This window comes from Notechis scutatus, chromosome Z (assembly GCF_049901735.1).
Source record: "Notechis scutatus isolate UNSWTSFEM ecotype Mainland chromosome Z, rNotScu1.2, whole genome shotgun sequence".
NCBI classification, from domain to species: domain Eukaryota; kingdom Metazoa; phylum Chordata; class Lepidosauria; order Squamata; family Elapidae; genus Notechis; species Notechis scutatus.
The window spans coordinates 55383354-55401715 of NC_142025.1; the positions used below are offsets into that span (position 1 = coordinate 55383354).

The 18362-nt window shown below is 37.4% G+C and overlaps 1 protein-coding gene across 4 annotated transcripts in view; it reads left to right on the top strand.

The window, feature by feature from the left end:
* The window catches only part of NEK11 (NIMA related kinase 11), a 222668-nt gene that overhangs the window by 153005 nt on the left and 51301 nt on the right, over positions 1-18362 (top strand). For 2 of the 4 annotated variants that reach the window (XM_087946118.1, XM_087946119.1), the window contains exons 14-15: positions 2591-2651; positions 11180-11276. The exons of 1 other annotated variant lie outside the window; for it this stretch is intronic. In XM_087946118.1, coding sequence (XP_087802244.1) covers positions 2591-2651; positions 11180-11276 — 158 coding nt within the window. The remainder of the gene's footprint in view (positions 1-2590; positions 2652-11179; positions 11277-18362) is intronic. One more of the 4 variants, XM_087946120.1, reaches the window with a different exon arrangement.

The following is an 18362-nucleotide window of genomic DNA, read 5'->3' on the forward strand; positions in this document are numbered from 1 at the left end:
CGGGAGGGGTCTGCAACACCCCAAACCCCTTCCCGGATCTCCCCTATCTTCAGCTACCCCTACAGGGTAGCCTAGCTCGAACCCGTCCGGATCGGAGCACCAAAACGGCTAGCGGCAGGGATCGCGCAGAGTCGCAAATCCCTGCCGCTCGCGAAGCCGACAAACCGGAAGTCTGCCAGTTTTTACCATTTCTTGACATTGCTCTGCTGATTTGGTCCAAACGTCTATAGGATAACAAGTACCTATTTCTCTCGGGATCCAACAGTTTTTCAAATTATTTTCTAAATAATTTTATACTGAAACCCTTCTTTATTCCTGAAACACAACTACCTATTTTCTCCACTCACACTTCTCCCCAAATCTATATCTGCTTCTGTATTCTGTTTCTGCTTCTGTATTCTGCTTCTGTTCCTTCTGAATAAGGAACCACCTGAATTTTAATTCAGAATAAAATAGACTAAAGTCTGTTTTAGTTATATAATTATTTGCCAGCCTAAGTATTTTCCATTTTCTGTGAATTCAAGAGAGTTAATTGATGATTGAATGAAGGTGTAGAAAGAGAAAAAACACAGTAAATTACCAGTTCATTCAAAAATCCAGTCTACCAGCAAACAACACTGTAGAGATTTTAATTTTCAGTACAATTTCTATGTATTATTTTAATATAGAATTTCTATATAGTAATAAAATGAACTGAACTGAAACAAAATAGTTGCCAAATTAGTAAATAGATACTGAATATTATAAAATACATAGATATAGATATAGATATAGATATAGATTTAACATTAAGTTAAATCCACCTCTTGCCAGTTACCTTTTGGCATGGCTGGTGCACACAGATCCTCTGACTAAGCTAAGAGTGGCACCTCTTTCCTTTTGGTGTGAAGGATTATGACAGGGTGAGAAGTGGAAGTTCATTCTTCAAGAACTGGGGTGAAGGGGAGAAAGAAAGGAGGTGAATGGGGGGTGATCATGACTGCCGCTGCTGTGCAAAAAGGACATGCCTTCCTTCTTTGCCATTTGCCCTCTGATGAGTTGATTTGATCCAGCTTTGGAGTGCTTTGCTCACAGCCTGCTCACTGCTCACAGTCTTTGTAATTTCCAGTTTACTTCTTCCTAATTGTCCAAATTTTAAAGTTTTACTTATCTTTTATTCTTTTTTCTTCTTTCAATGAACAGTTCAATAAAGTTTTAGTTTTTATAGCTCAGTTTGCCTCAAACATCTTCAGACAGCTATTATATTTCCAGGTCTCCCAATTGTCTGCAATGATAAAGTTAAGGTCAAATAGTTTCCAGCTATTATTTGTTTTATCTCCTTTCAGCACTTTCCTTCAAATTTCTCATATTGCAGTTATCTTCTTCCTCCAGCAGATGGCTCTCCTGCCCCCAATTCCAACATTTAACAAAGTATAAGTTAAAACAGCTGACTGTCATCCATTTAGGGGAGTTAAAAATAAAGTTTAGAAAAGCAATGACTCCCAATAGTCACTTATTCACAATATTGTTCAACTATTTCCAGTCTTTCTCTAGTTTGAAACATCCTTTGAATATTTATTCTGCGTCTGAATCTTTAAACTTTAATCTTTCTTTTTAATTTTTAGTCTTTAATCCTCCTCCATAAATCCAATCATCGCTTTCTTACTATTTGAAGGTTATTTTTATAATTTTTAGTTTGGGTTATATCTTTGGTATAAAGGTTAGAAGTTATCTCACCCAGTTTCACTGCTCTGTCTACACACTGCACCAGCACAAGATCTTAGCGTTCCGGTTGTCCCAGCTTATGACAGACCAAAATGGCCGTCTTCCCCACTCCTATTCAGGAGAGCTTTCTTTGGATCAGTGAGGAAATTGTGATTTCCTCGCGATCGATGAAGTGCCTCTCCTTTCTTCACCACCCCTCCAGGGTGGCTTAACTCCGTAGGGTCTCCCAGCAAGCTGTTGCTGGCTGCATTTCATGGAGCCCAGTGAGGCTCCGCTATTTTCTAGCTGTTGCTGCCACAATGTCAATGAGAAGTCAATTACAAATCCATTTGTATTTAGTTATAAATTTAACTATGTTAAATTTCATGTCTTTCAGTTATGAGTACTTAGGAACTGCAATGGGATAACTTGTTGCAGCCAATGCGCCATGGCCAACTCATTATGATCAACTTGCCACAGCCATCTTGCTACGGTCAATTTACCATGGCCAACCCACCACAAGATTATTGAACAATTCAATTTAATTATTTATTTAAAATAATTAAACATTATTTTAATTTTTATCATTCACATTTCTTTTGTCCCTCCTTTGGCATCCTTTCTTTAATTGTTCTATTCCCCCATTTCTTCAATATTAATATAACTCTTGCCCTGTGGCACATTGTCCCATGACAAATAGGCCATGGCAAGTTGACAGCTGCGAGTTGTTCTAGATCCATTATGAACAGCCCTTCTGATTATGTTAATTTTTTTTTCTTAACTTGCATTACTGATCTTACTTGTAGCAATGTAACTTACTTGTAGCAATGTAATAATAAATGGAATTGTTCCCAATTTTCAGTATTTTTGTTGAAACAACTAATTGAGTATCTTCTTTGGTTGACAGGACAGTGATATCGAAGCAATGGTCCAATACATGGAAAATATTGTAGATATCAATTCTGGAGGTGAGATAGCATGTTCTTCAACACTTAATTTTGATTACAATACCAATTGGATGTTCTTGGCTTGTTGCATAAAATGCTGAGCCAATGTTTTGTGCATGGTAAAAGAAACTTGAATTTGTTTATGCTGATCCAGAAGTAAGTGCAACCATCAGCCTAACAGAAAGACTCCTTAAAAGTTTAATACATAGTAATTTTTTACTCCCTTGTTGCTTTACTTTTGATAGAGTTGAGGAAAAGGAATTGACTTTTGGTTTAACCTTGTTCAACATAACTCATCAGCTGGGGATGGGTGAATAGAGACTGGGGAGAATCTACAAAGAAAAAGTATAGTTGATGGCTGAGATCTTATTTAATATCTTGACTTTCGGTCTGGCCAGTTTATTTCTCCTAACAGTGCAGCAGAAACACATCTATTGTTTTAAAAGGACACAGGATTCTACAAAAAGAACTCAACTATAATAAAGGTGATACAAATCACCTTTTTTTGAAGCCTTAGAAGGGGCATTTAAAACCACCAAATTCACCACAGAGGTCCAAGAAAACATTAGACAAAGTATCATTCCAGAGATTAGAAGAGGACAGGAACAGAATCAACTTACAACAGAAGGCAACGTAGTCATCAGAAACCTAAAACAGGACCAGACCATCATCCTATTTGCAGACTAAGGCTGAACCACGGTGATTATGAACAGAGCACAATGCCTACAAAAAGCAAAAGAAATACTGGAGGACAAAGAAACTCTGTGAACACCAATAGAATACAAAAACTAGTCAACCAGATCAAGAGAGCCCTTAGTGATTTCACTAAGAGAGGCCAAATTACAAAAGAGAAACAGTAGCAGATGAGAAGCAGTGGACCCATCTTCCCACTCTTCTACAAATGCTCCAAAATACAGAAACCTAGCATACCTCTCCATCTAATTGTATCTCTACCAGAATCCCCTACATACAACATTGCAAAAAAAAATTAACAAAAAACCTTGGCCATCTCACAAGAGGAAGCCAACACTCCATTAACTCTTCACTATAGTATCTTCAGAGCTTAAATGGACCCTGGGGGATGGTAGAGGACAGGAAGGCCTGGAGGAACATTGTCCAAGGGGTCACGATGGATCGGACACAACTTTGCAACGAACAACAGCAACAACAACACAGTGTCTTCAAACAATCAGGGATGTGACTACAGATGAGGACGAAATCATGGTCGTCTGATGTCACAGCCCTGTTCACATCTATAGATCCAGAATTAGCCAAAGAATCCATGACTGCATTGCTTCACAATACACCTGACTTAATTGAGTACACAAAGATCAAAACACCCAGGATTATGGATCTCATAAAGATTAACTACATACTTCCAATTTGATGGCCAAATTTACAAACAGATTAAAGGGACACTTATGGGATCACTGCTTTCAGACTTGAATTGGAGGTCGTCATCCAATATCTAGAACAAGGGTCACCAACTTTTGGATCTCAGGGACCCCTAAATATATAATTTTAAATCCTGCGGAACACTAATACAAATCCAGCACACCACTCACTGAAGTGCCTGGACTCCCAGTGATGGGATAGGGTCCTTCAGGCACTTAGCTTGGCCACCTGTTTCTGCAACTTTAAACACTCAAAGAGCCATTTGAACCTATTTCCCACAGAAAACAAAACATCAGGAGCCACAAAACCTGAGTGGGCATGGCTAACTCAATGTCACTCCCATCCAGTCATATGACGCACCTCAGCCACGCCTTCCCAGGTTTTGTGGCTCCCTGGTTTTCTATGGAAAACAGGTATCTCTCTCTATCTCTATCTTTCTCTTTCTCTCTCTCTTTCTCTCTCTCTCATCTCTCTGTCTCTCTCATCTCTGTCTCTCTCTGTCTCTATCTCTCTGTCTCTCTGTCTCTCTCTCTCTCTCTCATTCTGATTCTCTAGCACTCTCTGGGTCTTGCAGGTCCTTCTTCTGGCCTTTGTTGGTTCTGGACACATCTCAGTTGCTTGGGGAGATGCACAACCTGCTCTCTGCCCCGAGACACTCACCTGACCCGGCTGCTGCCAATGGTCTGCAGCATAATGGGCTCCAAAAGGATGTGGAGATGCCGTCTCCCCCATTGTGAAGCACTCTAAATTTAAATGTGCTGCACAAGGCATTGTGATAGCAGTGGGCAGGCTATGAAGGTGCCAAAAGCAGTGGCAGAGAGAAATCGGGGGTTTGGGCCAGTGTCTTGGGGCGGAGAGGAAGCCATGTATCTCGCCAAGTGACCAAGATGTGCACAGCATCAACAAGGGCCGGAAGTAGCACCCCCGAGACCCAGCAAGAGATGAAGCAAGTACAGGGACCCTTTGCTCCCACTCTGGAATGTGGAGCGAGTCAATATCCCTTGCCCTTACCTTTTCAGGCCAGGCGAGGAGTGACTGGGAGGGCAGGGTGAGAGGCGGGGTCAGCTACTGGTGGGTTGACAGGGAGCCATAGCAGAGGAATGAAAGAGCCACAGGTTGCCAACACCAATACCTTCAGCCCGCCTGTGTCACCACCACTCCTTGCCACAACAGCATTATTATCTCGTTCCGGCTGGGAAGGTCTGCGCTACGTTGCACCACCTGCAAACTTGCATGTTGCACATAGCACCTTCTATGGCAGAGATTTCCAGCCCCACCAAGATCTGCCTGGCCGATCCCATATTCCAGAGCTCTAGTCACAGGACTGGCCCTGGAGCAGCTCCTCCATCTGGGTGCACTGTGGACCACCAAAATTTTCTCACGGACCCCAGTGATCTGCAGATTACCGGTTGGTGACCACACTGATCTAGAAGGCATAGCACTTCCATAAATACAACTGAAAATATGAATCAGATATATAGATGACATCTTCACCATAATAAAATGGAGCAACTAGAAAACACTCACAGAATCATCAATAATATTTTTAAAGGAATCCAATTTAATAGAGAAGGAAAAAAACTCACTACCCTTTCTGGACATCCCGATCACAATGGCAAAATAGAAACATAAGTCTATAGAAAAACCACCCATACTAACCAGTGCTTCACTACCAAAACAACAACCCAACCTCCCACAAGAGAAGCTGTGTAAGGACCTTATTTAAACAAGTCCAAACAAGTCCAGCAACCCAGAATAGCAGAAAAAGGAAATGGAGCATCTATAAAACACATTCCAACAAAATGGATAACCATGCATCTTTATCAAAAAGTCCTTGACCACTCAACTCAATACAGCACAATCAACACAAACCCTAAAAATAATTACATTTTACATCAAGAATATCTCAGAAACCACCAACAGATTACTTCAACCACATGGAATCAGTGTAGCACACAAGCCAACCAAAGTTCTTCAAAACATCCTAAGCAAACCAAAAGACCGAGCAACCCCAGAAGAAAAAACAGAAGTCATCTACAACATATAATTAAAGAACTACAACAATCATTATGTAAGACAAACAAGCAGAAGACTGGCAGAATGCATCCATGAACACCAACTGGCAATCAAAAGATCTGACCAAATTTTTTTAATTTCACAACATATAGAAAGATTTAACCATAGTTTCAATTAGGAAAATGTTGGATCTTGGACCAGGCCAAGTCCAAAAATGCCAGGGAATTTCTAGAAGCCTGGCACTCTGACAAATCAGCCATCAATAGACACATAGACATTTACAACATCTATAACTATGCAAAAGAGACAATCAACCAGCTCAAAAAGAGCAAAAAGACTCCAGCACCTCTCCACCAGTAATCAGCACCCAGACTAGCATATACCAAGGTTAACTCCAGACCAACAATCAAGTAAGTCCTATGTTGTTATGATACCAAAATTGCATTAAATATTTTCTAGTATTAAACATTCATTTCTGTTTATTTAGATTTAAAATTATGATTTCTTTTCATGTAAACATTTTTCCAGTAATAAATAACTGAAATGAGTTAAATCATTTCAAGAAATTATTCAAAGGAAATCTTTTATTTAATGTCTGTGGGATTTAAATAATGATCACAGATGCTGTTAGATAACATGTTAAAGCAAGTTATTTCTCTTTATTAACATTAATCAATGTGAATGTTCATGAAATATTAGATGCTTGAAGTTGCAATGTAAAGCAGTTTAGTTATAAAGAATGGTTAAATGATAATGCTTTGTCTTCTCTCACAACTTGTGGAACCATTAGATCCATACTAAAGTTTATTGTTTAAATTATTTCAAAAGTTATTCTACTTTCAAACATACTGTAGGCATAATTTTTATTATGTATGTTTAGTGAATGTAAATGACTCAATTTCAAAATAGTAAGGAATATTTTTGGCATTCAATTTGTGATGAAAACTTGAGAAGTGGAGAGGAAAATGTCATTATTTCCTCTAGTATATACAACTTAAACAGAGATGTGTGCTAATTATATAAATACATTTGTATTCTCCCTTTAAATCAATGAAATAGCTTTTGAATTGCTAACTTTTATTCAGGATCATGAAGTCTTTCCAAAAAAAACCTTCAAGTATTAATAGGATAAGAAAATGGGATTGGTAGTTTTACTTTTATGTAGGTGGATAAAACTGAGAATCAGGGATACAAGTTAAAAATGAAAACCTTGGATGCAGCTTGCTCCATCAGCTTCTCCAGAAGTTGCCATCAAAATATAATTTTTAATGTAACAGATGAAAAAAACTTCCTAAATATTAGGGGAGTAATTATAGGAATTATATCCTGAGTTACATTACATCAGGTAGATAGTGAAATAAATTATTTCAGGAATGTGAAAGAAATTAAATTTTATGGGATATAGGAAAGAAGCTTTTGTAAAGTAGATGCTCAGTAGTATATCAAATAGTATATCACTGATCACTCTGACGAAACTGTGTATACATTGCATGAACTCTATTACTATTATTTGGTAATAATTGACAAAAACATCTTGTTTGGAACTTCCTTCATACCATGGAAATGTCATGATTCCTAGACTCTTTCTTGGAATGATCAGAATATATTCAGGGGAAAGACTGTGTTATTTATTGGAAGAACAAATAGTAGGCCAATAACAATGACAAAACAACTTGACTCCATAAATATCTGCTGAAGGAAATGAGGTACATATACATTTGTAAGAAATGCATAGAAACCTCTTTTATAAAACCCTGTTGTTTGGGGATGTACTGTCTCATAAAAAAATAATTGTTATGTTTCATGGACCTGTTAAACCAAATTATATTAATATTTATTTTACTTATTTATTTGGTTTGTCAATTGCTTACAAGATAATAGGTATAAGTAAAAACATAGTTATGAATACATGGATGCATATAAGAAAATAAAAGAAACAATAGGACAGGGACGGTAGGCACGTTGGTGCGCTTTATGCACGCCCTACAGACCTCTTAGGAAAGAGGCGAGGTCAATAGTAGAAAGTCTAAGGTTAAAGTTTTTATGTTCGGGAAGAAACCACAGAGTCAGGTAGAGTATTCCAGACATTGATCACTCTGTTGCTGAAGTCGTATTTCCTGCAATCAAGTTTGGTGCGATTAACCTTGAGTTTGTATCTGTTGTTTGCTCTTCTATTGTTATGGTTGAAGCTGAAGTATTCATTGACAGGTAGGACATTGCAATGTATGATTTTATATACTATACTTAGATCGGACCGAAGGCGGCATAGTTCTAGGTTTTCTAGGTCTAGAATTTCAAGTCTGGTGGCATAAGGTATTTTGCAACAAGCAGAGGAGTGGAGAACTCTTCTTGTGAAATATTTCAGGACTTTCTCAACTGTGTTAATATCAGATACGTAATGCGGGTTCCAGACTGATTAGCTGTATTCGAGTATTGGTCTAGCAAATGTTTTGTATGCTCTAGTTATTAGTGTAATATTACCAGAGAAAAGGCTATGTAAGATTAGGCTAACAACTCTTAATGCCTTTTTGGCTATGTAGTTACAGTGGGCTGTAGCACTTAGATCAGGGGTGGGCAAACTTTTTGGCTCGGGGGCCGCATGGACTTTTAAATTTTGACAGACGGGCCGGGTCAGCACAAGATACGATACATATACATCAGCAGGGCTGACCCTCCCTCTTGAACCAACATCTAATTGGGGGGAGCAGACCGGCCTTCAGTCTCTTGTGAGAAACTGCTGGCTAACCCTGCAAACCGCTTGCAGAGGTGTGGGGGGGGGCTTTCGCCTGCCTTTCCCCCCTCTCCGGCCGCCAGTTGCTCCTTGGGGCGCAGCTCTTAAAAGCCTGCTCCCAGCACCCGAGCAACTTCCCCAGCAACTTTCGGCTTCCTTTAACTCGCGGGCGCCGCGCCTGGCCCCGAGCTGCGCGGGCGGAGGGGAAACCCAGAGCGCCGCCGGTCACCTCCTCCAAGCAGCCTGCTCCGCCCGCTGGGCGGAACCGTTCCCGCTCCTCGGCGGGAAGACGCTCCTGCCTGCAAACTTTGCCTGTGCAAAGTTTAAGCCTGGAAGCCCCGGAAACCCGAGCAACTTCCCAGCAACTTTCGGCTTCCTTTTAACTCGCGGGCGCTGCGCCTGGCCCCGAGCCGCGGTGGAGGGGGAAGCCCGGAGCGCCGCCGGGTCGCCTCCTCAAGCAGCCTGCCCGCCCGCTGGGCGGAACCTTCCCGCTCCTCGGCGGGAAGACGCTCCCGCCTGCAAACTTTGCCTTTGCAAAGTTTAAGCCTGGAAGCCCCGGAACCCGAGCAACTTCCCAGCAACTTTGCCTTCCTTTTAACTCGCAGGCGCTGCGCGCTGGCCCAAACCTGCGGCGGAGGGAAGCCTGGAGCGCGCCGGTCGCTCCTCCAAGCAGCTCGCCCAACCGCCGGGCGGAACCCTTCCGCCTCGGCGGGAAGACGCTCCGCCTACAAACTTTGCCTTTGCAAAGTTTAAGCCTGAAGCGAACCGAGGAACTTCCCAGCAACTTCTGGCTTCCTTTTAACTCGCAGGCGCTCGTGCCTGGCCCCGAGCCACGCGGGGCGGAGGGGAAGCCGGAGCGAGCGCCCGCAGTTAAAAGGAAGCCGAAAGTTGCTGGGAAGTTGCTCGGTGCTGGAGCAGGCTTTTAAAGTGCTGCCGAACAGGACCGCCGAGCCGGGAAATGGGGCACCAAGGCAGGGCAAGGCTCCACCAGCAGCGGCCTAGCTTTAGGTGGCTCCAAGCAGCCCGCTCCAAGCAGCCCGCCCGCCCGCCAGGCGGAACCCTTCCCGCTCCTTGGCGGGAAGACGCTCCAGCCTGCAAACTTTGCCTTTGCAAAGTTTAAGCCTGGAAGCCCGGAAAAAAAGGGGATCGGCGGGGACTCACCTTCGGAGAGGTTGCACTTGAAGGTGATTTTGAACTCCCAGCTGAGGCCTTTGCAAAGTTCTTTTCTTTCCTACCCCGAGAGCACTCCGCACTGTTTTGCAGCTTTGGGGGCCACGCGGCACAGGGCAATACACCATGCCCAGCGATTTTTTTTCAGGGGCGGGCCGGATTGGACAGACCAACGGGCCGGATGTGGCCCGCGGGCCGTAGTTTGCCCACCCCTGACTTAGATCATTAGAAATGAGTATTCCAAGGTCCTTTACAGAGCTTGGATCATCAACAAGGTCTTGACTATTCAGCTTGTATTTTATTTTCTGATTTTTTTTGCCAATATGTAAGACAGAGCATTTATTTGTTGAGATTTGAAGTTGCCATTTGTTTGACCATTCTGATACATAGTCAAGACCTTTTTGAAGGGTAGCAGTATTGTCTGTGGTATTGAACAGCTTTACATCATCAGCAAAAAGAACGCAGTTGCTCTTAATATGATCACAGAGGTCATTTATGTAGAGTATGAAAAGAGTTGGTCCTAGAACACTGCCTTAGGGGACACCACTGTTGACAGGTACAGAATTTAATAGGACGCTCCCAATTTTGACCATTTTTTGTCTGTTTGATAGGAATGCTTCTATCCAGTTATGCAGGTGTCCAGAGATACCGTAAGATTTTAGTTTTAGGAGTAGTTTGTTGTGTACCACTGAATCAAAGGCTTTACAGAAGTCTATGTAGATTGCGTCTATTGTTTTGCCCTGATCGAATTGTGTAGTCCATACGTTTTTGCAGTGTAAGAGTTGCAGAATACAGGATAGTTTTTTTCTGAAACCAAATTGTTTATTAGAAAGTAGGTTGTCTCTAAGTGGAAGATGATGGATTGGTTAATAATTGATTCCATGACTTTACAGATGATGCAGCAAAAAGAGATTGGTCTGTAATTTTCAACTAGGCTGGGGTCTCCCTTTTTGAAAATGGGGATGACCATGGTTTGTGACCATAGTTTTGGCAAGGAGCTGGTCCTGAAAGATTTTTCAAAGATTATGCTTAGAGGTTCAGCTATGGATAGCTTTTTTAAGAAGTAGGCACATATTCCGTCCGGTCCATATTAATAACCTAATTACTGTTAATTAATGCAGCATTTCCAAATTAAAAGATGAATTACTGCTTACTTTTTGTTTGTCCTAGCATAATGCTTTAGATCTGCAGAATGCAGACAACAACAAGCTGAATAAGATTGTGCATTAATTTGTAGGAACTAGAAGTTTCACTGAAGTGACTCCATTGGGACCTGTGAGATTGAGAACACTCAATAATACTATGGCAACAACCAAGCTGAAACATATGAAGGAGTAAGTCATCTTATTTAAATGCTAACAGTAGACAAATATGTTGAAGTATTTACATTACTTTTGATTTGGTTTGCATAACAATGGAGCAAAACCCAAAATGATACTTAGTGAATAAGTCCCAGATTTCAATAAATTCATTAAATTAATCATTCCATTATTATAATTTAGAATGCATCATATTTTGAAGTTGAACCTTTTTCATTCTGAAAACGTAATGTTAGCTCTTGTTACTGGATGCAAATTCAATGATCACTTTGGAGAGCACCAAAGACCCCCCAAAGACCTGGAGGTATAAATACTCTCTTTAATAATCCTTTTCTAGATATTCATTTCTAATATTTGCTTATGTCTCTGCTATTCATGAAAGCAGCTTTCTCAGGCTTCTGTGTGATCCTGAAAAAAATGGTACCACTACTGCAAAAGTCACATTTACTTGAACGAGTTCATTCCTTAAATCAGTGGAATTATTTGATCAGAATCCCAAAAAAAAAAAAAAAGCTGGACAGCTTTCACAAGGAGCAAAGAAGTGCTTGAATGTGCTGGATCCACATTTTTTCCTGAAGTTTGCAGAGTCCTACTTATAGTTTTTCCAGACCTGGCTTACAAAAGCCAGATTTGGCTATCCACAGACACTGATTTTAGATATATTAGGGGAGAAATTATGCAATTATATGACATCCAGCACATTTCCATTATTCATTTTATTGTTACATGACAAAGATCTCTGGGCCTTTTAAATTCTTCACTTGTAATTGTAGAAATGGTACAATAATATGGTAAGTATTCTAGAAATACAATAAATTTGAAATCTAGTAGTTTTCTAATTGATGATGAGATCTGTAAATGAAGTGAAAGTATACTTTGTTTTTCCAATTCTGTTAAATATTTGGAAGCAATCATTCCAAGAAAAAAATCTCTTATTAAGTCAATGTCAATATTTCAACTATATATATATATAAATGGGGATAGTGCTATTGGAAAATTATTGTAGATAATTTCCAGTTTAAATTGCACCTATCATGCTCCCAGTCAAACCTATATTAAGATTACAGCAAGCACCACATCACACAAGATAAACATCAAAAATATATATTGCCTCTATCCATATTTATATGCCAAAAACAACTTTTCAGAATCAAGCAGCAACTATAAGGAGCCGCGGTGGCGCAGTGGTTAGAATCAGTACTGCAGACTACTTCTGCAGACTGCCGGTTGTCAGAAGTTCTATTCTCACCAGGCTCAAGGTTGACTGAACCTTCCATCCTTCCGAGGTTGGTAAAATGATTGTTGAGGGCATTATAGATCACTTTAGAGAGGGCTGTAAAGCACTGTAAAGGAGTATATAAGTCTAAGTGCTATTGCAATAATTCCAGCATTCCAGCTTTATTCCATATGTAGCCCATAATTATGGAACATAGATATGGCAAATAGTCCAGATTACCTTTTTACCATTGAAGGAACATTATGATAGACCGTGATTTTTCTAATAATTCAGAGATAAATTAAAATACTTGAGTCTATGAGAAAGAACAAATTAAAAATTAATAAGATGTGTATATACACTGATAAAATTGGTTATGTTGATTTCACTCAAACATTAAAATATATTAATGCTTTATTTCTTATATAATGGTCAAACTTTAAGATTTTCTTTTTAAAGCTTCAGATTTCATATCATAATAAAGACTTTATTTCATATTTTCAAATTATACTTTTGGACCTATTCATTAATTTAGTAATTTATTGAATGAAAATGAATTGGATGTGCGCTAGACCCAAAAAGAGAATTATGATTTGATGCCATTGAAATCCTGGCAAGATTTGGTTCCCATTAGAATATAAACTAACATATATTTTCAATTTTTAAGGTGGTAAAATATGTTTGGACATTAATGGTAAGAAATTTTAATTTGAATATAGCTCTTATAAGCATTAGATTTTAAAAATGGTGTGATAAAACGTCTTTTGGAAAACATGGGTGAAAATGAAATAGTTATTCCTAATCAGATACTTAATAATGATTCTGAAAAACTTTTGAATGATTTGCTCAGGATTCAATTTAATTCTAAACATTGAGCTTCAATAATTTGCTTAAAATGTATTATTATTCAATGAGTTATAGAAAAATATGTTTATTTTTTGCTTTTTCCAGTATTTTTATTTATTTATTTTTAACCTTATATTAGCATGTGTTATTTAGCTTATAATTAGTTTGAACTGACTGAATTATGCTCACTTGTTTTGTACATTTTATTGTTAGATGTCATTTTAAATTAAAAAATTAAAAATACTATTTTAAAAGATTTAAGCAAAATATGAAAACATCATCTGGGTTTAAACATAAAAACACACAACCCAATTGGTAGAACTAACTTATTCTACTAGTTGAAAGAAAGATATAAATTTATCAGAATGACCTGCTTCACTAAGTCCTCCATAGATGACAGTCTTACAAATGGTCTTCTAATGTAAATGTAAAATGTATTTTAGCAAAGTTTATGTGACAAATTGTATCAATAAAAAAACTTGCAGATTTTCATTCTTTTCACAAGTTACTTTTTAAACATAAATTGAATGAATTCAATACTAAAATACATAACTCACTTAGGATATAAATGGATCTGTGTATTAAATTGGACTTAGTGAACTTTTCTCCTAGATAACCCTATAGAATAATGTCTATGAAGATTCTCAGTCATCCAGGTCATGGTTATCCCAAAGGTGCTTTTTTCTTCAGAGTTTAAGAAGCTTCTTGGATGAGAAGCAAAACATCTTCAAAGAAAAACCAAAAAGTCCAGTTGCCTTTTGAAAAAGCACCTATGGGACTATAGAAAAACAGCATTCCAGGTCTCCTGTATTTAATTAAATTAGTTATTATAGGTGGTTCTTTTTTATGATCACTCATTGAGAGATGTTCAAACTTACAATGGCACCAAACAAGTTGTAGGTAAGACCCAACCTTGTATTTATGGGCAGGACAATATTCCATCATCACATAATAACAATTTGTGATGTTCTCTGCCAACATCCCACAAGCAAAGACAATGGGGAAGTCAGCAGGAGGTCAAAAGTCATATCCTATTTGATTCCTGGAGAGGAAATGGCAGACTAAAGACATCTTGGTTAAAAACAGTGAGCAACCTTAGCAGAATAAAGAGATGGGTAATAAATAGTCTGGCTCTTCAGTAACTCCTCTCTGGAAAAGGAGAGCACTTGAGATCATCCACAACTGTTCTACACAGGGAGAGTGTACAACAGCAGTCTTTGTGAGTTTAGAGTTCTGGGAGATGAGAGAATCTTGCTCATAATATGCTTATAGTTTTTAAAAGAACATTAGGTTTTCATACTTCCTTTTTTAATCAAATTCAAAAATTGCTCTTTAGCTGCTTTTTAGCTATTAGGAACTTATGGATAGACAGAGTTTTATAGGTGAATTTCCTTCAACTTAGTAAAATAAGTTGTAAATATGTTTAAGACTTAACATTTTTTAAATAAATATTTTAAAAGTGATTAAATCTTTGGTTTTTCAAAAGTCACTAATGCATTAAAAGTCCAGATCAATTTGAAATAAAATTTTGGAATTAATTACAGAAAATCTTCATAGAGGAAATGTTTTGCTTTGAATTTTATTTTAAAAAGGTAATAATATAAGACTTTAAAATTGAACACTAGAGGAAACTAGAGGGAAGTAAGATTATAATTAATGGAGAAAGACACTCAAACACAATTTCAGAATGAGGCAAAATAATTCTAACATTAAAAGTACTGAAGTATATTTCTGAACAGTAGACTCAGAAGTTAATTTTAAGAGTGCCTGTCTCCACAGATCAACTGTGTTTAAACATAGATTGTGTGTTATGGAAAAGGAACAAATTTTACTTGACAAATTAGGACAAATTTGAAAGTAGATTTACAAATGATAAGCTACAAGAATGACATAGAAAATGGTATTATTTATTGACATACAAAAAGTGGCTGCTGCCTTAATTAAAAGGGGTATAAAAATAATAAATCAAAGAGAGGACTTGGATAATTTTCCTATATTGGATTTTAAAGGGACTTGTAAATAATTTTGTGTGAAGGACAAGCAAAAATTAAAAGAAATCAATTTCAAAGATTGTTTTAAAAGTTCAATATTGTTTTTTTAAAGAAAAGGAAGAAATATAAAGTTAGTTTATTTGATCAAGGTTAAACATATACATATGATTTGTAATCTTTAATGGACAAAAATTTATTATTGTAAGTTGTTGTAAAGTGATCGAAGTCCTCTATTTTTTCTTAACCTCCTAATACATCAAGTATTATGGGTCAAGTTATTTACCAAAGCATCTGAAGGCAGATACAAAGAATAATGGATGGAAATTGAACAAGGAGAGATTCAACCTGGAAATAAGGGGAGAATTTTTTTTCTTTTTTAATAATACTTTATTGAACATATTTTCACAATTAAAAACACATTTCCATTTATTACAGTATGTCTTTGTATGGTGTTCACTCACATCAGACGTATTTCTAAATGTGTAGGTTATTACTAAGTATAATTACAGTTATTCCTACATTCAGTTTAATATACTCATATATACATTCATGGTTATTAATGTAATTATTTACATCATTATATATTACCATAGCTCCTACCTTTCTTCCATCTGTCTACTTTCCATTTACCTTCTAACCAGTTATACCATAGGTTCCAGATTACCGCATGGTACTGCAACTTCCTCTCTCTCTTTCAATTCCATTGATAACCTATCCATCACTTCACACCCTAAAACCTTTTTTATTATCATGGTGTCAGAAGGATTATTATCATATTTCCAGTTCTGGGCAAAGGCAATCCTTGCCACAGTTATTATATGGAGTATGATATATTAGATTTTTTGCTAATTTTATATCTTAATATATCCAATAAAAATATCCTCTGGTTTCAATTCAATTTTATGTTTTGTAATATGGCCTTTTAATTTTTTGAGCCAATATTTCTTAGCTTTTAGGTAGTCCACCACATATGGAAAAAAAGTTCCCTGTTCATGACCACACTTCCAAAAATTTGATGTATTGGGGAAACATTTTAGCCAATCTTGCTGGAGGTAAGTGCCAGCTATAGAACATTTTATACAAGTTTTCTTTATAGGCTGTTAATATTGTTAATTTGTAGTTTATTTTCCATAATTGTTCCCAATCTTCCAAATTAATGCTATATCTGATTTTTTTTGTCCAGATTATCATGGTCTCCTTTACTCTTTTCTTCTTCCATTTGAAATCTTAAGAGATAGTTATACATTTTAGTAATTATTCTTTCCTCTGCCCTGTAATATTTTATCTAATTCCTGCTGATCTTTGTATTGCTCTATATCGCTTCTTATACCTTTTTTGGATTTGTAGATATGACCACCAATCTATCTCTATTCCTTGTACCTTCAATTCTTGGTTTGATTTTAGTTCTCTTGCTCATCTAATAATTCTTATATCTAACATATTTTATTTAAGTCTAAGACATTAGAATATATCCATTGCCTCCATAGTTGATAACCATGATGGAATTTTCAATGATTTCAATAATAATGTTTATCTTGATTTTTTCCACCCAAACATCTAGCAAGAGTGTCCCTAACTTGGTGTCTGAAGAAAGTATGAATGCAATTTTCCCCTTCCAAATGATATGTGTACCATCCAATCTGCAAATATGTCCCTCTATTATTAACACTTTTTATTATTTAAAGTTTTTTACCCAAATAATCCTTAAGCCACATCATGGCTGCTGCCTGATAATAAAGTTTCCAATCCAGGAGACCTTGTTTCTTCTACTGTCTTGCAAAAGTTTCAATTTATTCAGGATTTCTTCCCTCAACCAAATTAATTTTTATTATTGTTTTATTTTAGTTCTTCAAAAAATTCTAATTTTATTGGAATTGTTTAAAGAGAAAGCAGACAGTATATTCATTTTAATGGTGGCTATTCTTCCTGAAAGTGACAGCTGTGGTTTTCTTCCAATTGTCCAAATCTTTTGTATTTGTTGTAATAGCTTGTCAGCCATACTCCAAGATATTTCACTTTTTTTAGCCAGCTGAGATCCCCAATTTCTCTTCTAATTCCTCCTCTCTGTCTCACAGTAAGATTTTTAGGTAATATCTTCATTTTATCTTTGCCCTCATTTTCAGTTCAGCAACTTTGCCCAATTTCTCTTTTCTTGTAATAGTATGTTTTTATTTATTTTATTTATTTTATTTCGTTTGTCAATTGCTTTTTACAAGATAATAGGTATAAGTAAAAACATAGTTATAAGAAAAATAAAAGAAACAATAGGACAGGGACCTACCGTGGCGCTATACACACCCCCTACAGGGAACCCTCTTAGGAAAGAGGCGCAGGCCAATAAGTAGAAAGTCTAAGGTTAAAGTTTTTGGGTTCAGGGAAGAAACCACAGAGTCAGGTAGAGTATTCCAGACATTGATCACTCTGTTGCTGAAGTCGTATTTCCTGCAATCAAGTTTGGTGCATTAACCTTGAGTTTGTATCTATTGTTTGCTCTTCTATTGTTATGGTTGAAGCTGAAGTATTCATTGACAGGTAGGACATTGCAATGTATCATTTTATATACTATACTTAGATCGGACTCCAAGGCAAGACAGTTCTAGGTTTTCTAGGTCTAGAATTTGAGTCTGGTGGCATAAGGTATTCTGCGACGGTAGAGAGGAGGAGAACTCTTCTTGTGAAATATTTCTGGACTTTTCTCTACTGTGTTAATATCAGATACATAATGGGTTCCAGACTGATTAGCTGTATTTGAGTATTGGTCTAGCAAATGTTTTTTGTATGTCGAAGTTATTAGTGTATGTCTACACAGAGAAAAGGCTATGCGTAAGATTAGGCTAACAACTCTAATGCCTGCAGCTATGTAGTTATGGGCTCTAGCATCAGATCTTTAGAGATGAGTACTCCAAGATCCTTGACAGAGTTTGGATCATTAACAAGGTCTTGACTATTCAGCCTGTATTTTATTTTCTGATTTTTTTTTGTCAATATGTAAAACAGAGCATTTATTTGTTGAGATTTGAAGGTGCCATTGTTTGACCATTCTGACAC